The sequence below is a fragment of the Plectropomus leopardus genome, chromosome 13 (genome assembly GCF_026936395.1).
Source record: "Plectropomus leopardus strain MGB_pleo_1.0 chromosome 13, ASM2693639v1, whole genome shotgun sequence".
Lineage (NCBI taxonomy): Eukaryota > Metazoa > Chordata > Actinopteri > Perciformes > Serranidae > Plectropomus > Plectropomus leopardus.
The window spans coordinates 32,715,267-32,738,651 of NC_142188.1; the positions used below are offsets into that span (position 1 = coordinate 32,715,267).

At 38.1% G+C, this 23,385-nt stretch overlaps 1 protein-coding gene across 1 annotated transcript; it reads right to left on the reverse strand.

Moving 5' to 3' along the window:
- Positions 1-1,390: 1,390 nt before the first annotated feature.
- Positions 1,391-21,783, reverse strand: LOC121954202 (ras-related protein ORAB-1-like). The gene is made up of 6 exons (XM_042501540.2): positions 21,380-21,783; positions 15,849-15,921; positions 13,753-13,848; positions 11,341-11,436; positions 8,862-8,993; positions 1,391-3,540 (listed from the first exon to the last, which is right to left on the reverse strand). Exons 1-6 carry the CDS (start codon positions 21,391-21,393, stop codon positions 3,340-3,342), a joined length of 612 nt encoding a protein of 203 aa, XP_042357474.1. The 5' UTR covers positions 21,394-21,783; the 3' UTR covers positions 1,391-3,339.
- Positions 21,784-23,385: the final 1,602 nt, after the last annotated feature.

Consider the following 23,385-nt stretch of genomic DNA (forward strand, 5'->3'; position numbering starts at 1 on the left):
TTCCTACCATCTTTTTTCCTTTTTGTGATTTATGCAACATAGCTGCCATAAGTTGTTTCTTTTGGGATTAATAAATTATATTGTCTCTCTGTCTCATCTTTTTTAAAGTACTTGTACACTAGTCCTACAACTTACTAGTTCCCAGCTGGTGGGTTGCAGTCAAGTGTGTTCATTCTGAATGGACATTCTGAAGTGACTTGTGAACAAGTCAGTTTTTGTTTTTTTGTTGTTGTTGGTTTTTTTTTAAATACAGCAAATTTCCAGCACGGGGCTTTTATTTTGAATAGCCCTTTTTGTTTATTCTTACAGTACATTTTTATTTCTTTGTGTTTTAAGCCAATGTATTGTCTACAATTTGTGAAATAAAACTGAATATGTGTTATGATGTAATTGGTGGATGATGCAATTATATTTCTAGAATGCTATGATTTAGTTGTAGAATGCTATAGTTCTAGAATATTATGGTGTAATTGTAAAATTTTGTTGGTTCCAGCATGCTACAGGTCTGGAATGTCATAGTTCTATAATGTTATGATGTAAGTGTAGACCATTACAGTTTTAAGCTGTGTTCAAACCGTCCCCTGACTCACTCACTCACTATTCACTATGTAGTGTGTATTACAACATTACACACAAACATTTTTGTCTTTAAGAGGCTGTACCTGAGGCTGAGTTTCAAAGCCAGAGTGATGATACAGGCATCATATAAAACTAGAAGATCTAAGACATCCAGGGGTTGCAACCATGTCACGCTTTTCATGAAGGGGGTGAGATAATGCTCCAAATTTAAGCTTTAAACTAAGAGTTTAACACTGTGCAAAATAATGGAATTGAAAACGTGATAAAAATGCGATTAATCTTGATTAACTACTAAAATTCTACAATTGATTGCAATTTAAAAAATGAACCACTGACAGCCCTGATATGGATCTTCCAAATGTAGGAATAATTGCAGTAATCATCACAGGTTTCACTTCCAACAGCTTTTTCTCAGTGGACGGTTAAACGCTGGGTGAATCATACTTGTTTCGAAGGTTTGAGAGAAGTCTGATCACACGGACATCACTGTGTTTCTCTATAGTGGCATGTTCCACATGTTTTCGAGAAGTGCCCCTCAGATGCTTCCTCTCTCCTGACGCTAACGGACGCTCAGCCTGTTCCCTCAGTCAGTTATGTAAACTGGAACTTTGAGGAATTTCCTGTGAAATCTGCTGACTTGGATTTAGCTGAAACTGGGCCACACTGCTGCAGTTTGTGACCGATGCTAACTAGCTAATGAGTGTGTTCACATACACACATTTATGGCCATTGTGTTGTGACCTGACCTTCATATACAGCTGCACAATAGAGCTCTGTTCTAACATTCATACAGCAAACACTCGTCCCAGAGTTCCTTTCAAACTGAATTCAGTTGCCTTTATTATGAAAACAAGAGAACATTGTTTTTTTATATATGCAATTCTGTACTGAGATTACACAGCAATTTGCAAACAGACCCTACGTAACTGGCAGTCGACTTGCCAAATGAATGCAGAATAAATAATTCAAACAGGTTTTCTACACATCTCACCAAGAATCGCAGACAGGTCGTCCCGTTTCATACAGTCTGGTAGTACAATATTTATTTTCAGTTGAAGTGTTACATGTTGAGCAACAAACTTACAAGTTGTCTTCAGCCACAAATTTTATGCAGAGAGAAAGAGTCAAGACGATCTCAAGAACGCTGTCAAATCGGACAAGTTGATGTTATTTTAAAAAGTCTGGGAAGCCAATTATCTTGACAAAGGTAACTAAACATAACTATTTTACTTCACATTTACTTTATATTTATTTATTAGATTTACTTAAATTTTTGTTGTATTTACCTCATTTGGTTAAGTCAACTTAAACATAACAAGTGAAATTAACTTGTTCTTTCCAAGTGATAGCAGCTTAATCCAACAAAGTTAGTCTGACATAACAGTTGTATTAACTGAAGTGAGGACAACAAAGAATGATTAGTTCACAGGATTATTTTACAAAATGCAATTCTGAACATCTTAAGACAAGAGCAGTATTTGTGGAAACAAACAAAATTATACAATCAAAACAAATCAACTTTTAAGCCTTCTAAAAAAAGAAATATGAAATCTTTCTCTTAGATTTCTGAATCTGATATTTTATCACAAATATCAATACTCAATTAAGCTTCAACGTGCAAAATAAATAAAACATTCCATTAAACTTGTTTAACTCCTCCACATGCAAAATCCTTTTGTTCATGACACAAAAAGCATTAAACTGTTCAGTTAAGTCTGACTAACCTTGTTTACTTTAAAACTAAAGTTGCTATCACTTGTAAAGAACAAGTTTATTTCACTCATCATTTTTAAGTTGAAACAACTGCACAAAATTAAGTAAATATAACTACACTTTAAGCAGACTTAACAATTAGAAATGAAATAAACATAAAACTAATAGTTATATTTATCTACTTTTATCAAGGAAATCTGTTTCCTTGATTTTTTAAAGTAAGATCAACTTATGAGTTTACAGTAAAGTAACTGAACACTACAGAACTGGCAATCAGATTTTAAATATATGTATAGACGTACATAATCTTTATGTACATATACATACATTGTTGCACTAGACTTTAAGATGGTGCAAAGTGAGACACTGCGGTGCAGAGGTTGGTGAGAAAAATAAAAAACACCTTCAAATGGAGACAGACTGACGGACACATGCTGACAGAAACAGCAAAAATAATCATTGAAGGAAAACGAGAAATGACAGAAAAAGGTCCAAACAAACAGAAACCTTAATGAAACAGATTCATTTACCAACCCCGCTGAAGGAATGCAGAGAAACAGTCACATACACACACACACACACACAGACACACACAGACACACACACACAGACACACACACACACACACAGACACACACAGACACACACACACAGACACACAGTTCTCATGAGCCTGCATTCAGAGGGCCAAATAAAAGAGTAGTCTCTGAGAGGTCTGAGATGGGGGCTGATGGAGGGGGGTCGGGGCCGGGCCGAATCATCACCTATCTGTAGAATTAGTCATCAATAACAGGACAGTATGACAAGAAGGATGCTTTATTTGTTTTTGGTAGTGCGGCTATACTATGTACAGTACAAATACAGGCAACTTTATCTTGTTCTCACACAGACATGAGGAGCATGTCTTCCCTGTCCTGTCTACTCTTGGTGGGGCGTTGCTGGGACACAGTGGACTTTGAGAGGGGATGGCGGCCAGGCTGACAGGCCTGAAGTAAAGAGGGGCAGGAGTTGGGACGAGAGGAGGGCAAAGTGGAAGTGGTTTCTCTTTCAGCAGCATCCTCCTGATGAAGGCTTGACAGTAGTGCCGGGGGTCAGCTTCACGTTGGGCTTCTCCCCTCCGCCAGCCGTGGCCCCAGGGCCCATCCTCTTCTTGATTTCAGCAGCCATGGTCATGAAGGCCTGCTCCACATTGGTGGCGTTCTTGGCGCTAGTTTCCAAAAAGGGAATGCCCAGAGAGTCTGCAAACTCCTGCACACATGGAGGAAAACATAAGTTTAGGCATATTTTTTGCAGTTGTGAGGCTCTTATTGTATATGTGCAAAGCAAAATATGAAATGGTGGGGAAAAATGATAACATAATAAACATCACGTGACATAACAGGGATGAGAAACCAACGTTACACAGAAAAGATATCCTGTCAGTTGTATGGGCCGCTTCAGTCAACACAATGTAGGACAAAGTATAACTCTTTGATAACCCTGTCAGATAACGGTGATGTTTTTAGTGCTGCTTGAAGCACTCCATAATACCTTGGAATAGCTCTAATACTGATAAGAGGTGCTTGTGACTCTGGGTTGTACGTAGCCCTCCCTGACATAGCGGTCTTTCTCATTTTCAGCAAAAAAATTTAAGTTAGCCATTTTAGGCTAACTTAAAGAGTTCATCTTTCAATATACATGTCATGCTGATGCAAAGACCATTTTGGTACATTTTCTATTTTTGAAGCTGGACAGATCATCAGGAGAAAGGGTCGACGGATATTTGTTTTCAGGGCCGATACCAATTATTAGTAGTAGTTAACGAGACCGATTACAGATATTTGGAACAGATATGCATTTACAATAAAAAAAAAAATCTTTGTCAGTATTTAGAATTTGGAATTTAACAAACTTTCAACATCAAAGACAGCAAGTTCACTGCAACTTTCTTTTTATAAAGTTAAAATTTAAATAAAAATTAATAGATAAAAATAGCTCCCTGAAGTTTTACAAAGTCAAAGTTTCCATGCTGACACTTTCTTTGCAGTTTTTAATGGATCAACTGAATTGGAAATAATTAAAATAAAACACAGATACAGACAACCAGTAAAATGACAAATATCATACAGGCCTGTAATCTGTCGACCCCTAATTATAAGCACCTATGAAATATATATATACCATCTGGATACTCATCGCTCCACACTCTGAGCACAGAGTATACTCTGGGCACAGATGAAGCAGCGGAACATTAGGTGTGGTGAAAAGTGAAGTGAAACTTGACTATTCATTGTGTTGTGACTAAAAGTTTGCTTTCACGCACAGCAGCTGCTACTCTCATCCATCTGATCAGCTCTGAACAGATCAATTATTCGCCTCGCATGTCACAAACTACTGCTGAGGAAAAAAAAAACCTCATGGAGAGGTACACCTGCACTGCACTTGTGGACCTGCAAAAAAATGAATTTCGAGAGGGGACAGAGAAGGTACCGCTACACATTCACCCTAATTCTATAGGAAACACTGAATACTAAAGGTGTGCAGTATTTGTATTCAAAATTCAATAAAGATGAATGAATTGAGACTTCCGGTATGACTATGAGACGGTAGGCAGCTTTAAACGGTTGCAGTTGCTGTTGTTTCATTGTTTTTGTTTTGTGACGTGGGGAACAGAAAGACGCACTAAAGGAAAATGTGATGCAATGTAGGGGTATCAAAATGGTGTCGTTAAATGTCAATGGTATGAACAATCTGATAAAAAGAGGGAAAGTACTGACAAAATTTAGAAAGGAGGAGGTGCAGGTCATTTTTATGAAACTCACCTATCATCACAAGAACATGAAAACTGAAAAGATATGGTTACAGCAATACATTTTATAGTTCATTTCAGCAAAGTCATAGGAGAGGGGTGGCCATACTAATTAGAAATTCAGTAAAATTTGAAATAAACAAAGAAATAAATGACAGAGAGGGGAGATATGTGCTGGTTAAGGGGAAGATGGAAGGACAAATGGTTACCCTAATAAATGTATATGCACCGCCGGACAGTGAAAAGAAATTTTTCAAAGCTGTGTTTAATATAGCGGCAGAAATGGAGGGAATTTTGATCCATGGGGGGGATTTCAATATGGTATTAAATTATGATTTGTATACAACGAGCACAAAGAAGACTAGGACACATATCACTGGATATATGAATTTACAACTGAAAGAACTGGGACTCACAGATATATGGAGGGATATGCATACACTAGATAGAGACTACACACATTATTCACATCCACACTCAACTTACTTTAGGATAGACTACTTTTTTATCACAACGGGAGACAAACACAAGGTGAAAGACTGTGGGGTAGGTGTAACAGACTTGTCTGGTCATAGTGCGGTGTACCTAACAGTAAACCTTATCGGTAGAAAGAGGAACACAGTCTGGGAGTTAAAAGTGGGCCTATTGAATAATAAGTGATTAGTGGAAGAAATAAAGAAAGATATAATCAGATATAGGGAGGAAAATGACAACGGGGAAGTGGACCCGACCATTCTGTGGGATGCACTGAAGGCAGTGGTAAAAGGGAAATTAACAGCGCAAACAGCACTCCTCAAAAAAACAGACTGGAACTATATCAAAACTTAAATGGGCAATTAAAGGAGTTAGAGAGACAACATTAACATCACTAGGGAAGGTTAAGGAAACTAGAGTGAGTGATAAGGTATTATTAACAGAGGTGGAAAAGAAAGCTAGGCTTGTGAAGCAGGCATACTATGAAGGGAGATCCAAAGCAAGTAGATTACTGGCCAGAAGGATAAGGACACAACAAACATTAAACACTAAACATAAGATTAGATTAGAAACCCAAAACCAAGGAACTATTGAGAGAACCTGAGGAAATATAGAGGGTATTTGAGGAGTACTATAAGGAATTATACACACAGCCAGGTGCAGCAGATGAAGGGAGTATAAAAACATTTTTAGAGGGGCTGGATCTGCCATCAATAGGGGAAGAACAGAACAGAATTTTGAACTCTGATATTACGGAGAAAGAGATGGGTTCTCATCTGAATTCTATAAGATATTTAGACAGGAATTAAGCCCCATAATGTTAGCATCATTTAGATATACTAAATTTAGATAGATAATTAGATATACTATGAAAGAGTGCAAAATTCCCCCATCCTGGAAAGAAGCCATAATTTCCATAATTCCTACAGAAGGCAAGGATAGAGAACTGTGTAGTAGCTTTCAACCAATATCCATACTTAATGTAGATTATAAAATATATACCTCAATATTTTCCAAAAGATTTGAGACATTTATGCCTGACATTATAGAGGAGGACCAGACTGGTGTTACCAGAGGGAGACAGGCACAGGATAATATAAGGAAAACAATTCATATAGTGGAGGAGGCCCAAAAGAGGGGAGAAAGTGCAGTGCAGTTAGCATGGACGCAGAGAAGGCATTTGATAGTGTGGGATGGACATATCTGTGTAATGTCTTAAGAAAGTTTGGCTTTAATGAGAAGTCTGTTAAATGTATCACATCATTGTATAACGAGTGAAGATGAACAGTAGTCTGACTGGTCGGATAAAGTTAGAGAGGTCGACGAGGCAGGGCTGCTGTCTATCCCCGACACTTTTTGATATGTTTATAGAAACACTTGCCCAAGCAAATAGGCAGAACCACAATATTAAGGGAATAGAGGTAAGAGGTACAGAACACAAAGTGGGCCTATTTGCGGACAACGTGATATCATATATAGGACAGCCAGATGTGAGTTTTCCCAAGACTTATGGATTTACTGGAGGAACATGGACAATACTCAGGGTACAAACCTAATGTGACAAAGACACAGTGATTGGCTCTAAATTACACACCAACAATAGTGATCAAAGATAAATACAAATTTAGGTGGGACATGGACAAGATTAAATACTTAAGGGTGAGCATCACAAAAGGGGTAGACAAATTATATAATGCAAATTACACACAGACCAACACAACATCAAGAGGGACACAAGGTTGTTGTACCTTTATCATTCTTTGCTCATCCCATATCTGTACCACAAAACTATCTATGGAGTGGGACAAAGGGATCTCAAGATTTATTTGTGGGGGGGGCAGAATTAGACTTGAGACTCTGCAACTACCCAAAGAGAGAGGAGGAATGGCGGAGCCAAATCTCAACGACTATTACTATACAGCACGGATCAGGGCCGTAGCATGCTGGTGTAATGAGGATTATGTAGTCAAATGGAAAGACATTGAAACTAAGGTAGAAAGCTATCAGATCCAAGCACCACCAGGGACAGAATTATATAGGACAGAGGAAAGCCTACTGGACCCAATTACCAAATTCACCCTAAATATTTGGAATACAATAATAAGGAGATACAAACTAGACAAAGAGACAAAGACTTTAAGGTGGTTGATGTATGATAATAAATTTCAGCCGAGAAAAGAAGATCAGGGCTTTAAGAGATGGGCCAGAGAAGGCATCACAGCAATATGTATAAAGATAGAAAAAGATGAAATGCAAAGTTTTCAGAACCTAACAAGATAGATTTGAATTGGACAGAACCGTCTATTTTAGGTATCTACAGGCAAGGGATTATTATAGAAGGGAAATAAGAATAGATAAGAACACTGAGCAGAATGGGGTAATTAAAGTAATTATTGATGCATATAAAGGGAAAATGGGAGGGGTGACCTCAGCTCTGTACCAGGCTCTGTTGAAGAGTATGGGAAACTCAACCCTGTATATAACAGAAGAGTGGGAAAGAGAACATGGAACTGAGATAACTGAGGAAGACTGGTTCAACCACCGGGTGAAGAGTATGGAGGGAGTTCAGTTGGAAGAATGTTGTACGATTCTTCATAACCCCAAAGACAAAAGGGAGGTACGCCCCAGAACAGAGTGTGTCCTGGTGGCTATGTGGACAGGAGGGGGTGGTGCACACACACATATTTTGGAAATGCCAAAAGTTAAGGGAGTACTGGGAAGGAGTATGGGGAGTATTAAAGGGGGTATTAGGCTATGAGGTGCCTCAGACTGGCCTGGTGTTATACCTGGGGAATTTGACACAGGAAAACACTCAGGGCCGGGACAGACACTTGATAAAGGTACTCTTGGCAGCCAGCAAGAAACCCATAACGAGGGCATGGTGCAGAGCTGACCCACCTAAAAGGAGCAATGGCTGGGTGTAGTAGAGGAAAGATATGAGATGGAAAGATTCACACACACACATTGGGGGTCCAGGAGGGAAATTTTAATCAAAGTGGGAAAAACGGGTTGAGTATAAAAGAAAAGTAAATGACGCCACAGATTAGGAGATCTAGTTTCAGATCAGGGCGACGCATCACAAATTTGTAAGAGAGGACACCCCCATGTTACTAGGTAGATTTCCTTTTTAGGTAATGTTGTTGTTATTGTTATTGTGGGTGAAATTATATGTTTAATGTTTATGTCTCTATGTAAATGTTGTTTTTTCAACAAAAATGTAAGTATTAAAAAAAAATGAATGAAATGTGCATTGCTGAATACCCGATTTGGCCCAAGCACTTATAAATAAAAAAACCAGGCACCTTACCTTTGCTGTTGTGTAATCCACCACCTTCTTCGTCGTCAGGTCACACTTGTTCCCAACCAATAGCTTGTTGACATTTTCACTGGCGTAGCGATCGATCTCCTGTAGCCACTGTTTGACATTGTTGAAGGACTCCTAAAACCGTAAACAGTTCCACATTAGCACTGAGCTCAATCTGCTGTGGGACATCAGCAGCTTTCACACTTTTGATACAATATGGTTGCGTTTTAAGAGCAGTGCTCCCTGGTTTACGGCATTTTTTTTTGTCAAGTAATCAGTCTGAAACATTTCAAGGACAGAACACTATCTGAGATATTACGAACTCCGAGCTCTGCACACAAGCTCTGGATCCATTCAGAGGTGAAATGCTTTCACTTCTACAGTTGGGGCTTCAAACTTTCTTTCTTCCTTGAATGTCCAAAACCGCTATTTTTTTTAATAACCTTTTTTTGCCGTCACAGTTGGTATTGTGTCTTTATATATGGTACTTGCTTGTGCCATTAATATTAGTAAGATTTGACCAAAATCAAGCTTATGTGGTGTTTTGGAGATTTTCGACCAAGAAAGAAACCTGTTCGTCATTGATTAGAACAGCCACATATGAGGCAGTGCGAGCACTGCACTACTCCATCAACAATTTACTGGTAAAGGTTATTATGATTTTTTTTGTTGCTATGTGAGTGCTCAGTTTTCCTGTAGTTTAAGATATCTGGCCAGAATCTCTCTCTCTCTGTGTGTATCAGACCACAGTGGGACAGGATTTAGCTATATTTGATGAATATTTGTGTAACCCACATACAGACGTACAGGGCTGCCTCTTGAAATCTAGAAATTTGAATCATCAGTTGGAGACCCCTCAGTTGACTGAGGCTACTTCAAGTTGAAACAGCTGTTTTATTTTTGTTTGCTATTCACTGTGCTGTGCAGTGTACATTAGATCCCCAAATTTCTGCTGCTGAGTGAGTGCTCTTGACTTTGATACTACTTTTAGTTACAAACAGCTGCAGACATGCAGGCAGCTTTATGGAGGAAGAGTGACTTTGCACTCAAAAACGTTACCTTCTGACCTCTGCTTTGAAGTGGTGATTTTAGTACCACACAGTTTCTGGCTTTTATTTGATATCTAAATTTGGCAAAAATGTTGTTGCACATTTCCAACCTGTTATTAGTGCAGTTACCATGTTTTCTACATTACAAAAATACCTCTGTCACACTGAATGTCCCACTGAGCCTCGTTCACGCTTTTAAACTTAAAATCAAAAAAACACAAAACAAAGTCTAATGTTTGTACTGAACTGCTGAATCTGATTTAACTGGCATAATTCTGAGTTGGGCAAAGCCTGAAGTAAATGGTGGCAAATAGCACAGATTTATGAAAAAAACATTAAAAAAATCTTAACCTGAAAGCTTTATTATATTACATGTATGTATCTAAAGTCAAGATATGGTGGAGTTACGTGGAGTCCGAAGCAGGTGTTGACACGTTCTTTTTCACTTTTTCTTAGCTCTGGATAATTGTAACTGTATGGAACTTTGTTTAAATTGAACCACCTCCATCACAAGGTTTTCGGGGGAACTACGTCTAGTTCCACCATCTCTTGTTAAACCATCTCTTGATTGTAAAATAAAAATTAGAAGTTCTCTCTACTGTGTTAGGACTTCATGTGGTAGAGCATCAGTTAAATTTTAATACAAGGACCCAGTGGACACAATGAGCTTTCTGAGCTACCATAAGGCTTCATGTGTGGACCACTTTTATCAAACAATCGAGACACCACAAAGCAAAGTTAGTATGAACACTTCACTCAATTACAACTGAACACTATCATATTACATCAGGCTTTACAGGTCTTGAAGAATAATTTCAAGATACATCATGTGTTATCAAGCAATATCCAGTTGCTGAATTCAGTCTTCCTGGAACCCAACCTTAAAAACAGATGTTGTCTATCCCTGGCCTAATAGAGTGCACCAGGGATAACTAAAGGGAAGCTAAAGTTGCCCTGGGTCCCTTGTCAAAAAGTCTATGGGATTTTTCCATAGGATTTTGAATCATTGCAGACCCATTCAAAAAATCCATTGACTTTAAGACAAAGTAACCAGAGGTGCTAAAATGTTAACGCATTTCTAGGTTTTAGGACTCATTAAAGGGGTTCTCTATATAGACCTGACGTCATGTCACAATATTTCGTGTGGAGCAAAAACAGACCTTTATATAGCAAACAACGTGTTAGCAGACAAAAACATCAACAGTAAACATCTCTTCAAACTTCGCACAGTGAAAATCCACTGAGGAAGACAGACTTCTTTCCCCTCATCAGAGAAGAGCAATGACTCGTCAGTACGATTCTGTCTCACCGTTATGGTAGAAAGTTAAGCTATCAATGAACAAAATAACATGTCCTCTTGAGGCAAAATCTAATCTCCTAGTGTATCAAATGATTGTTGTAAAAGGTATGAAATGGAGTGCCGTTATACTGACCTGGTCTGTGACATCGTACACTACAATGATACCATGAGCTCCTCTGTAGTAGCTGGATGTGATTGTACGAAACCTCTCCTGCCCCGCCGTATCCCACTGTCACAGGAGACACATGAATACAGTTGATGACTGGGTTTGACAGTTTATTTTAACAAAGACAAAAGCAACAGCACATTTACAGCTTTTAAAGGTCAACACAAACATTATAACTGTGGCAATTACGACATAACTGCCACAGGCCTAACTGTGATTACTTGCGCTGACTGTGATCATTACACATAATCATTACATTCCACAATCAAAGGAAGTAAGAGCCGGCGTTACAAATGTGGCAACAAGTAGAAAATCTATTGTTTCCATCGGCTGGTTTAAGGTAATTAAAATGTTTAGCTGAGCACAAGGTGCCAATATCAGGAAAATAAACATGAAAAAGAGAACATGGCTGTCTAGATCTTACTGCCATTGGGCTCAACTGAGAGCTTAATTCTTGCTTTCTAAAAGAAGCCGATAACGGCTCTGTCTTAGAGCAGAGAGCCTCCAGCTACAGGTGCACAGAGTCGGAGGTAATGCACAGCAAAAGCATCTTTCATGGGGATATAATGGTATCACATTAGTTGTGTAGAAAGACAAATGTAAAAGCTGAGCTGCTGGTGATAGAAATCACTGAATTTATTCATTTTATTATTGATGTCATCATTATTTATTCACTGTCATTTATTCTTGAAAGAGTCTAAAAGTCTCCTGGGACATTAAAAATCATCCACTGAAAGCCATGATAACCACAAGTAGCATTCATAGCTCATCAATTCTTATTTCACTGTGCAAATTTGCATTGTAGAATGGCAATACAATAGTTGCTTATTCCTATTTGTTTAAAAACAAGCAAACAAAAAAAAACGCTGTTACTATCCTGTATTTTTTCTTCTTGTCAACAAATGTCATGTTCTGAGACAGACCAACAGTTAATGCATTTACTACCAAGGACTATGTGTGTATCAAAGTGTGACATATCTTCTTCTTCTGTGCCACTGACCAGTCTCAAGACCAGCATCATCTTGACTTGTGATGCACTTTGTGCAGTATTTTATTCTGTGTTTAGTAAGTGATGTGCTTTTTGTTGTAGTTTTATGTTTTATTGTCAACAAGTCCCTGAATGCTTAAGTTAGTAATGGAGTGGAATTGGAATAACAAGTACAATAATGTTAGATTTAGTGGTAATGACACTTCACGTTAGACTTAACGTTAGATCTAAATTGTGATTGCTACGATTACTAAATTCACAGCCCCAAGCATGACATACCCTAAGGCTATCATAATGCTACTGTGGGAGATTCTAACATTCAGGCATGAGTGTAGCCAAAAACTGACACTGTTATATTTGCGTGACTCTGTCCTCAGAGACTCAAAACAGTTATTTTTGCCCAGAGGTGACAAGTTTGCATCCTGGATTATTAAACATTTCTATAAAAATGCTTATTTTAACAGAAATAATCATAGAAAATGTGTCAAATTATTATTAATAATCCCAACACATGTCACACTGCATTGTCATCCACAGGATTTACGTTTTCTGTCCTCCAACAAGAGGTGCGGCCTTGACATCTTGATGAGTACCAGTATGTGGCAGTCTGATCTCTATAGAGCTCTATTGTTGTTAAAAACCATTAAAAACACATCAGAGGGCTACACTGTTTTCCTGGCTGACACTGGTCTCCTTCATTACCATGAACACACATATTTAGACTCAATCCCACATACACCATCCTGCTCCCTGAATACTCAATACAGAAACAAATGGGTATTAATTAGTTTAATACATATTAATGAGATTATCCGCAGTTGAAAATAGAGCCTAACAAATGCATGTCATCCTGTTTGAGTAACTTCTGCATCCTGAGTGGGAACCAGTGGGCTTGGATTGAGAGCCACAGACAGGGTAAAGAAGTTAGAAAGTATTAAGAGACACTGCCTCAACTCCCTCAACAGTTACTGCGGTCGTCATTTGAAGTATTCTCTCATATTTGAAAATGGACTAAAACACCTGATTTGCACACGGCCATCTTTAACATATTACCACTAGTCTAGTTTTGTGCCTCTTTTTGTGTGTGTTTTTTACTTTTTGTTTCTTTTTCTTCCTGAGCCTTGAAGGGGGGGCTAGTATTATTACTTCTGTCCTGCGCTATGGTTGTTTATGTATTCTGTACATCTGTTCAATAACTTGAAAATAAGAAAATAAAGTTTTCAAAAAAACCCAAAACAAAACAAAGAACAGAGGTTTTCAATGGGCTTTGTTGACAAGAGGAAAAACCAGAATAATGGGCAGACAAATGTCCAAAGACGAAAAAAAAAAAGAAAACTTGACTGAGTGAGCCATGGTTGGTGAAAGTGAAAGTGAAGCAATAGGATACTTACAATCTGAAGTTTAATGGTCTTTCCATCAAGCTCTATGGTTCGTATTTTGAAGTCCACACCAATAGTGCTAATGTAACTTTCTGTGTATGTGTCATCCTGCAGAGAGAAACAGTCACAGTTAGAGGGCTCACACATCCTGCTCACTTCCCTCTCCTCGACAGACAGACAGACAGACAGACAGACAGACAGACAGACAGACAGACAGACAGACAGACAGACAGACAGACAGACAGACAGACAGACAGACAGACAGACAGACAGACAGACAGACAGACAGACAGACAGACAGACACACACACACACACACACACACACACACACACACACACACACACACACACACACACACACACACACACACACACACACACACACACACACACACACACACACACACACACACACACACACACACACACACACACACACACACACACACACTGCACTGGTCACTACTAGCACTAGTGGGAGGTAGCTGCGGTCTGGACTCGATGCTAACTTTTTCCCTCAGGAGTACACAAAGACATTTGGGAGCAGAGTCAAAAGAGTTAAATTAACACAGTTTATTAACAAACAATGTGTTACATACATATTTATACACATGTGTTTGTGTGTGTGCTTCTTCTCCTTGTGTGCAATTATGATGTGAAAACCAGTGGAGGACTACAGAAGAGGAAGAGCCCATTAGACAGAAGGTGTGGGCCTTAAGTACTGACAAAGCTTAGGGCCCCATAATACTGTTTAATTTTTTCCAGATTCTGTTTTACTTACTTCTCACATTCCCTGTTTTCTGTTTTGATTTCTCAAATTTCTAAAAATTGCTTCACATCTTGGCTTCATATTGTTTTGCTCCAAATGTAGGTGTTTCCTCATTTTTTGAAGGACTTAGAGTCTCAAAGAGCCTTTTCTGAATGACTGCAGGGCCCAACAATAACATATAATTTTAGAATATGATTGATACAACATCTGCTGACCAGACAGGAGTGGAAATGAGAGGGAGGAGAGTGGCTCTGGAGACCATCCTTCATTACTAACCTATGTGACGGCAGCAAAAGAAAGTTTGCTGATTTTTTAATTTCTATTTTTTTTAATGCAATGAGAATGCGTACATTCACACCTAAGTCAAATGACTCTGCAGTACGCAGATTTTTACCGTCTCCAGCTCCAATGGGAACACAGCAAGCGGGTGGATATGCTAATTTCAGCTCAACTGGCGAGATACAATGACTTGCTGTCAGTAATTACCCCGTCTTCTCCTAAGCAGTACTACAACAAGTTAGTCTGCACTGAGTTTCAAAGACAGACTGAATAAGAGATATAGGAAGAGAGGTAACCAGGATAAAATAAGATAATCCTTTATTAGTCTCACAGAGGGGTAATTTGAATTATTACAGTTGTCAGAAGTGAACAGGATAAGCAGCAAAGAACAATATATACTGTAAAACTAGTAAAACATTTACCCATGTCTGAAAAACCCACATGCATGCTCGATTTTTTTGGTGGGAAAGGGGTATGAGAAAAGGACTGTGGTTAGGTTACCCCTCACTCGCATCTCCGTGATAAACTTGTCAGTGCTTAAGTTGGAGACAACACATCCATTTTTATTATCAAAGTCTGCCATTCTGATCTTATTAAACAACTGGTAGCACAATCTGGTAAGTTTAAAAAATGACACCACTTTACTGTAAAGCAGCCTTTAAAACCAGAAAAACACAACACTTACGACATACCAAGATCCAAAACCTAAGATGACATCTAGCCTCATATCATGATATTGATTTAATATTGATAAATCATTCAGTACAGCCTGAAGGTGTTGGTACAGTGAAGGTTTCAATGGTATACAAACTGGGGCATGTTACACAGTGAATGAATGAGTTACAAGTGAACTGCTTCAGTCTGCACATGTAGAGCATCATATCCAGGTCCAACGGTTTCTCTATGAGTTAATGAGAAACCAAGTGAAGACAGCAGTGATACTGATGTTTAACTGCATAGTTCCCCCTAAAATACTCTACGACTGAATACTGAAGTGTTTAAGGGGAGATGGAGCTAATACACATTTTCTGTATGTTCTACCCTTAGGTGAAACTTACTGCAAACCGGAGAAGAAGGCAAGACTTTCCAACACCAGAGTCACCGATCAGGAGCAGCTTGAATAAATAGTCACTGTGAGGGAAAAGTAAGACAAACTTTAGTTAGAGGATATTCTGAAATTGTTAACCAAGTGAGCTGGGTTAAAGATTATCCATTTCACTTCATAATTGGGTGCCGTGGTAAACGCCTGGGAACACATGTCTGATTCAAGATGTCACACTGCTCATTCATAGCGGTGATGGGACATGTTTTAAAAACCCTGCAGCTTTTTGATTTAATGTCAGTTTCAGTTAGATGATGCAGGAGGACAATCACTGATGTTCAGTTACATTAAAATATGTCTATCAGCATTAAGTGTCATTACATCACTTGGCAGCGTGGCTGAAAGGTCAGCATTTTACAAGGAAATGAAACACTGAGGACAATGAACCCTGCTGAGCTCAGGCACATTTCTGAAGGTAGTGCAGGAAGCTGCCTGATCATGTGACTGGACATATAGAGCCGGCTGAAAGGATCCGGGAAAACAAGCACATGTTGCATCTCTTCTCCCTGGTCTGATTTATATTTATTGGGACTATGTAACAGCTTATTATACTATTGAAGAAACATATCTGGATTACTCCAGTTCTGGCTTCCTAAACGAGACCTCATGCCTCCCAAAACCAGAAAAAAACCTTCTAAAACTTAGCTTGATGATGAATTTGAAGATTAGGTGCACAAAGGTGTGGCATGAAATTTTGTGCTGAAATGACTCAACCAATCTGCTGCTTTTTATGGGTTACCAGTCTGAGATGCTTCACTAAAATGAGATAATTAGTATTTTGTTATAACTATATACATTTCTTGTTCTAATGTTATATGTTTGTGTGCAGTATATAATGTGAAAATATCCTGTTATAACATGAAAATATTTTATTTTTTAATTTAATATTTTAATATTTTATATATTTTAATATTTTATTTTGGCCTGTAAAGGCCAGTATTAAAACAAATAGAAATGTCAGATAAGTAAGGTAAGTACATCACTCTACTGTAATGCAACCTTTAAAATCAGGAGAAAAAAAAGACAATTTATTCCATATAACAATATTATAATATCCAGTAACATTTCTAGATATGACATACATGTTTATCTTGCTCAGCCCTGTGATTGAATATACAAGGTTCAAGGTAGATTTACTGGTCATTTTTGAAAGAAAGATTAAAAAAACAAATTACAATTTGTCCTTTATCCTGCTATATCTTTGGAGTTGAAGGATAAGTTGTGTAAATATGAATCGTGTAAAAGTTTTTTTGTGTGAAATAAACAGGTGACCTGTTTTGACTCCACCCCTCAAAGAATTGCAATCAAGAATCTTTAAAAACCAGAAATGATTAGCAGAATTGGAATTGATATGTTACAAACAATACCAAGCCCTAATTATATCACCACCTGTTGGTTTGGCTTCTGGCAGAACTTCAAATGTGTTTTTGCATTTTCATTCGGACAAAAGTTTTTTTTAAAACAGTGCTTGAATTGTCTTTTTTTGGGAATGAAGGAGGGAAAACCCTGCTTTCATAATTACCCGTGTAAGTGTGGACTCGGCCTTGGACATTTAAGTTAATTCTAAGACTTAGATTGAAAGTATTTGCAGTGTAGTCTCCTGTGGCATGCGACCAATGTGACAGATGCTCAGGTTTCACTCTTCAGAGCATTGTTGTGGACAGTTCACGCACTAAGGGTAGGGAACTCTACTTATATTAAGATTATCCAGACCAATGACCACCTAAACACTGTCATGCAACATGGCAGGTCTAAACAGCCTGCAGCCAACGCACAAGTCCAAACGCCTTCCTGCATCACTTAAAATTACACACCCATATTAAATTAGGCAATATAATGATAATCCTTCGCTTCCCCCAAAACACACAAAGCACTATCCAAGTACAGACTGCTTAGCCTGTCTAATATTTGGTTTGTTAATGACCAGCTAGTGTTCTGCCTTTTCTTGTCCTCCTAAAATGCCTGAACAGAGATCCAGGGCTCTGGTAAAAAAAAAATAACTATAAATCTTTCCTTTTGATTTCAGGGACCTCCTAGGTTAAGTAGGATGCTGGTGTCCTGGTTACAAATAAATCCCAGCAAGGAACCTTGATAGCATGTCTCATCCAGTCAAACGGAGTCCCTAAACTCGAAAATTAGTTGGCATTTCAGCACTCCCGGTTCCCTCGTCTCAAAGTCAAATTTTTTTTGTTTTTTTTGTTTGGAATGGGCTTTCGTTTAGAATCCTGAAATACGGTCTGTGGTTAATACATACTGAAGAGACATTCACATTTTCTAGGACATACAATATGTCCATAAATACCCCACTGTGAACTCTGTAGCCTTCATGTGTCTTCAAGAAGGCGGTTGCTGAATAATGGCTAAGCTAGACTACAGAACACCATCATGTACGTCATGAGACTGTGGTGAAGTTTGTTTATACCCTAACATAAGCTTTTTACTCCTGGCAACTGCATTTAGGCTTCAAAAATCCTGAAAATGTTCATTTGTTATAAGTATCCTGCTGAGCAAAAAATGAAAGTATCATAAACATTTGTTTGCCACAGAACTTTATTTTTTATGTAATCCAATGGAAAAATCCTATAGGCTTTTTGACAACGGAACCAGGGTGACGCTAACTTCTGCATCAGCCTACAGAAAAATATCGGGCACTCTATGCTAACAACCCAAAACTTTCAGTCTAAGTAAGAGTCTAAGTATTGTCATGACAGTATCATCTTAGCAGTAAACTTACTGATATTACACCAACAGCATCAAGAGAGGAAAAGCAGTACTATACAACTTCTTTCTCACACATTAGCTGAGCATATTAGAATTATCCAGCCTCCCAGGAGTGTCTCTGCTCCTCCATCTCACTGTTATAAAGTCCAGTCAATCCCTCCTCATTAAGACTATGTCTGTGGACAATGAAAGGCTGACCTCTCACTACTCAGCAGATTCATCACCAGGACACCAAAACAAGAGGTTAAAAAAACCTGGCCTCCAAACTAGGCCAAGAGTCAACTTTGCTACCTTGCTCAACACAACATGTTTCTCTGAACTCATTGCTATCACTCTCCTAACTCTGGTCTATTCACCATCCACTTCAAGAGAAAAAATCCAAAATATGCCTTTGATGAGATATTTCTGCAGGCAACTAATTGTCATTTAAACTAGAGGTTTTGTATTCAACATTATGAATTTCACTCTAAACTCAAATGTGGGCTTAATTTTTGAAAATAAGTGCAATTAAATGTACATAAACAACCTTAGTTATAATCTTAATTTGTTACATTTTAAATTAGACTTCTACACCACGGTTTATTATCCTGTATCGTTTTAGCTATTTACATAGCTATCATTGTTTGTTGTTTTGTATGAGTTTACTTCCCTTTTCACAGTTATTTGATTGCTTTTCTAATTGTTTTTAAATGTCTTTTGTCATACTCTGGATAATTGAAAATGAGGTTCTCCCTAAATTGAGTCTAAATGAAGGTTTAATGATTTCGGATATGCTGTTTATAAGCACAGAGGAATTGGGTTGTTACCAATTTCTTTAAGAGTACTCCAATAAGCAAATTCTGGTTTCTTATTAACAGAATGTGGAAAAGAATATCAAAAACATAAATGGAATCCTCCAAAAACCCGAACATAAACAGGTTATTCATGTTCATGTAAACATGTTTGGTGACTCTCCTTAGACAATACCTAAGAAGGTGAATCATTTATACAAGGTTAAGCAGTCTGCATAGGGGAATGGGGATTGAATATCGCTAACACAGGACTATGCCGTTTTTAGATTTAAGAATAGTTATGTGTAACTGGTTGCGAAACCAGGAAAACTGCACTCTAAAGATTCAACAGTCCGCTCAGCTAGCAATTTTTGGTGCTAAAAACATTTTCAGAATGTTACAACTAATGCAATATTTTAGTAATGTTTTCAGTGTCGAGTTTTCTTTTAGTTCCCAGAATGTTCTTCTTAAAGTTAGGGTAACATTCTCTGTAAAGATAAAAAAATGTTAATTTTAATTTTAATTAATTTTTTTTTTTTTTTTTATTGTTAACATATCACATTACATTTAAGTTTCATTAAAACTGGTCTGTAATCTCAGTCCCCAATAACATGTTTTGAATGTTATTTTTTTGAAACTTTATTTCTATCTATCTATTTCTGAAGGTTTTTTTAAGACAAAAAAAGGCATACAGTAGTCCAATAAGCACAACTGATGCAACAGTGAATGTGCCATTTAAACTTACTAAACAACAGATCAAATACCCCCATCCCACCCTCACTTCCCAACATGAAAGAAAACAAGTGAATAAATAAATAAAAACAGATAAATAAAAAAAAAGAATGTTGCTCTTAAAATGTTCTTCCCTTGTTCTCGTGTTCTTGTGGGAATGTTTTATAAAAGAACGCTATGATCTGTCACCTCTTAACGTCACCAAAACATCCTCAGAATGTTGCAGTTAAAACGCAACGTCTTAGTCAGCATTTAACCTTTGGGGAACATTATTTGAAACGATAAACGTTCCCAAAACGTCCCTTATGCATTAGATTAAAAGGGTTTTAAAAAAAAAAAAACATTATTGTGAATTGTAGGTAAGGTTAGCCAATGTTGTAGGAACGGTTTCTGCTAGCTGGGCACCCATGGCGACATTTATGAATGCAAAGACAGCTAGTAGTGAGTGATTGCCCAACACTGCTGTGGTGAAATAGAGGGCTTGTCCTATAGCATGTGACCTACACATGACTGAGAGCTTGGTTCAGCACTGCTAGAACATATGACTGACAACTGAGTCATGGCCAACACCAGACAGGTACAACGGAAACTCAATTAGCTACACGTAAACAACAGATCACTGCTGCCATGGTATTTGTTTGTTTGCAGAAGCAGGGGGATGAGTAGGCTATTCCAATGACACATGTATAACCCTCAAAAACTTATGTCGTTTTTTACAAAAAAAGAAAAAGAATTAAGGGAACCCTTGTTGTCGACTCATTTAGATGGAAAATGTCTGACTCAAATTAGCTAATTGTAGCTATCTGATGTCACCGACATTACGGTAACGTTCAAATATGAAAATGAAAATAACAGTTACGCAAACAGACAGAATGGTTAACGTTACAGTTAGCGAAATTAATGAGCCTTTGTCCTGTTTAAACGTTACAGCTCAGCGTGAAAAGCAGCGAACCGAAACCTAAAGCTTCAGCCGCTGGCCCAACAGCTGGCTAAATCATGTTAACAACCACACAAGGAACACTTTGTTGTGTGTTAAAAATGTCAAATTTACTGATGTTATGGTGAATGTTTAATACCAACATTCAACCCTGTAAAAGGTTCACTGTATGCCAGGCAGACACAGGTGGATATTAAGGCTAGTATCAGCTGATGTTAGCCGCTAACTTACTTGATTTTAAGTTATTTGCAAACGCCAACTTACTTGTTAGCACAAAGCTAGCTAGCTAGCAAAAAATGTAACAGCGTTCTTCAGAGTGATACTTACTATTCGGGATTCATTGTTGGCTCGTTCTATAGTGTGTCCCCCTCGTGAAAAGTCTCCCGTGCCTCGTTTGTAGATACACAGCAGTGTTTAGTGGTGAAAACGGGAGCAATGGCTAGCTTACACTACTCCCACAACCCCGACCGGCTAGCCGTTTCTCTGTAAAAATCCAAAATGGCTGCAACTCCAACCAGGAAACAGCTAACATTAGCCAGCTGGTTAGCAGAGGCAGGAACAACACTAAATACACGACTTGGTTTGACGGGTTCCCTGTCTTTGAAATGAGACTGTAGAGACACGTAAAGCGGATAAACGGGGATGTGTGTGGATGCGTGGATAACCCTGTCACTGAGTGAGCGTCGGTACCGCAACAGCGACCTGTCAAGCCCGGAGAGGGATTACGTCATTAAGTGAAACGTGGCAAAAAGGAGTCAGCTCGTGCCCCGTGTCAAACTACACATTACACACGACTTCCGGACAAATACTTCAACATAAACCTCAACGACATGGATTTTATAGGACTACAATATGTTTCTGCTCAACAGACAAGTATTATTTCCGGTCACATCCTCAGCTTGACAAAGAGCAGCCCTCAGCGGGTTAATTCATCATTCAGCTCCACTATTCACGAGTCTCCATCCAACACTGACATTTTATTGACCCTTAGTCCTCAACACTATATATTTATGAAAATAATATACCACATTAAAAGTCACCAATATAATCTGATACTATCACAAATGAGCTCCCATTAATCCAGAAACCTGTGTCCTAAATTCCTGTGTGCCATGAGTCATGGTTGTGTCATCACCGGTGAGGCCATGGGTGTGAATAAAAGGCTGGTAGTCTTGTCAGTACCTGTACTGTAGCTGTAACACATCCATGACCTGTACACGTCACATGTGAGGAATCAGTGAGATGCTCATGTTCAGAGGACATAGTAGCAATTAACAAGGAGGAGAAATCAGGAATACTCAACTTGCTTTGCTTGAGGGCCACTTTTGCAAAGTGACAGGAAGCCAGGGGCCAGTTGCAGCATGTTTCTAGGATTTGGGGAAATTTCTAGGATTTTAGGATGTTTCTAGGATTTTAAGACACTTCTTGAACTTTAGGACATTTCAAGGATTTTAGGACATATTTTTAAAGGATTTTATCATGCTTTTATGGTTGTAGGACATTTTTTAGGATTTTAGTATGCTTTTAGGATTTTAGGACATTCATAGGATTTAAGGACTTTTCTAGGGGAACATTTCGAGGATTTAATGACAATCCTAGAATTTTAGGATGTTTCTGTGATTTTAGAACATTTCTATGATTTTAGGACATTTATACTGTAGAATCTTACATATTGTACTTTAGTGGCAAAGCTGCTGACAGTAAATTACTGTGAATTTACAGCAATTAACTGTAAAATATGTACAGTAGGCCTATAATATACTTTTAAAGATACAGTAAGGAAACTGTAAAAAAACTACTTTACTGGCCAAGCGGCTGCCAGTAAATTCATGCTTCTAGGACTTTAGGGTGTTTCAAGGATTTGAGGACATTTCTGTGATTTTAAGACGTTTCTGGGATTTCAGGACATTTTAAGTTTGGGACGTTTCAAGGATTTTCAGACATTTCTAGGATTTTAGGAGGTTGAGGATTTTGGTACCTTTCTAGGATTTTCCAACATTTCTAGGATTTTAGGACATTTCTAGGATTTTAGGACATTAGGGTGTTAGCTAGGACATCTGTCGAGGGTGTGCATCCCCAACACCACCAGCATCAAGACTCATCTGGAAACATGGGCAGCTGTTTTCCTTATAGTTGGCATTAAGGGGAGATAATGCAGGGGAAAGGGTCAAAAAAGACTACTAGATATCACCATGGAACTTCCCCAGTTGAGTATTTATATATATATATATATATATATATATATATATATATATATGTATATATATATATATGTTTTTTTAATTAGGTTGTCTGAATTGTTATGTTTAAATATGCAAATGAGGCATCATCTA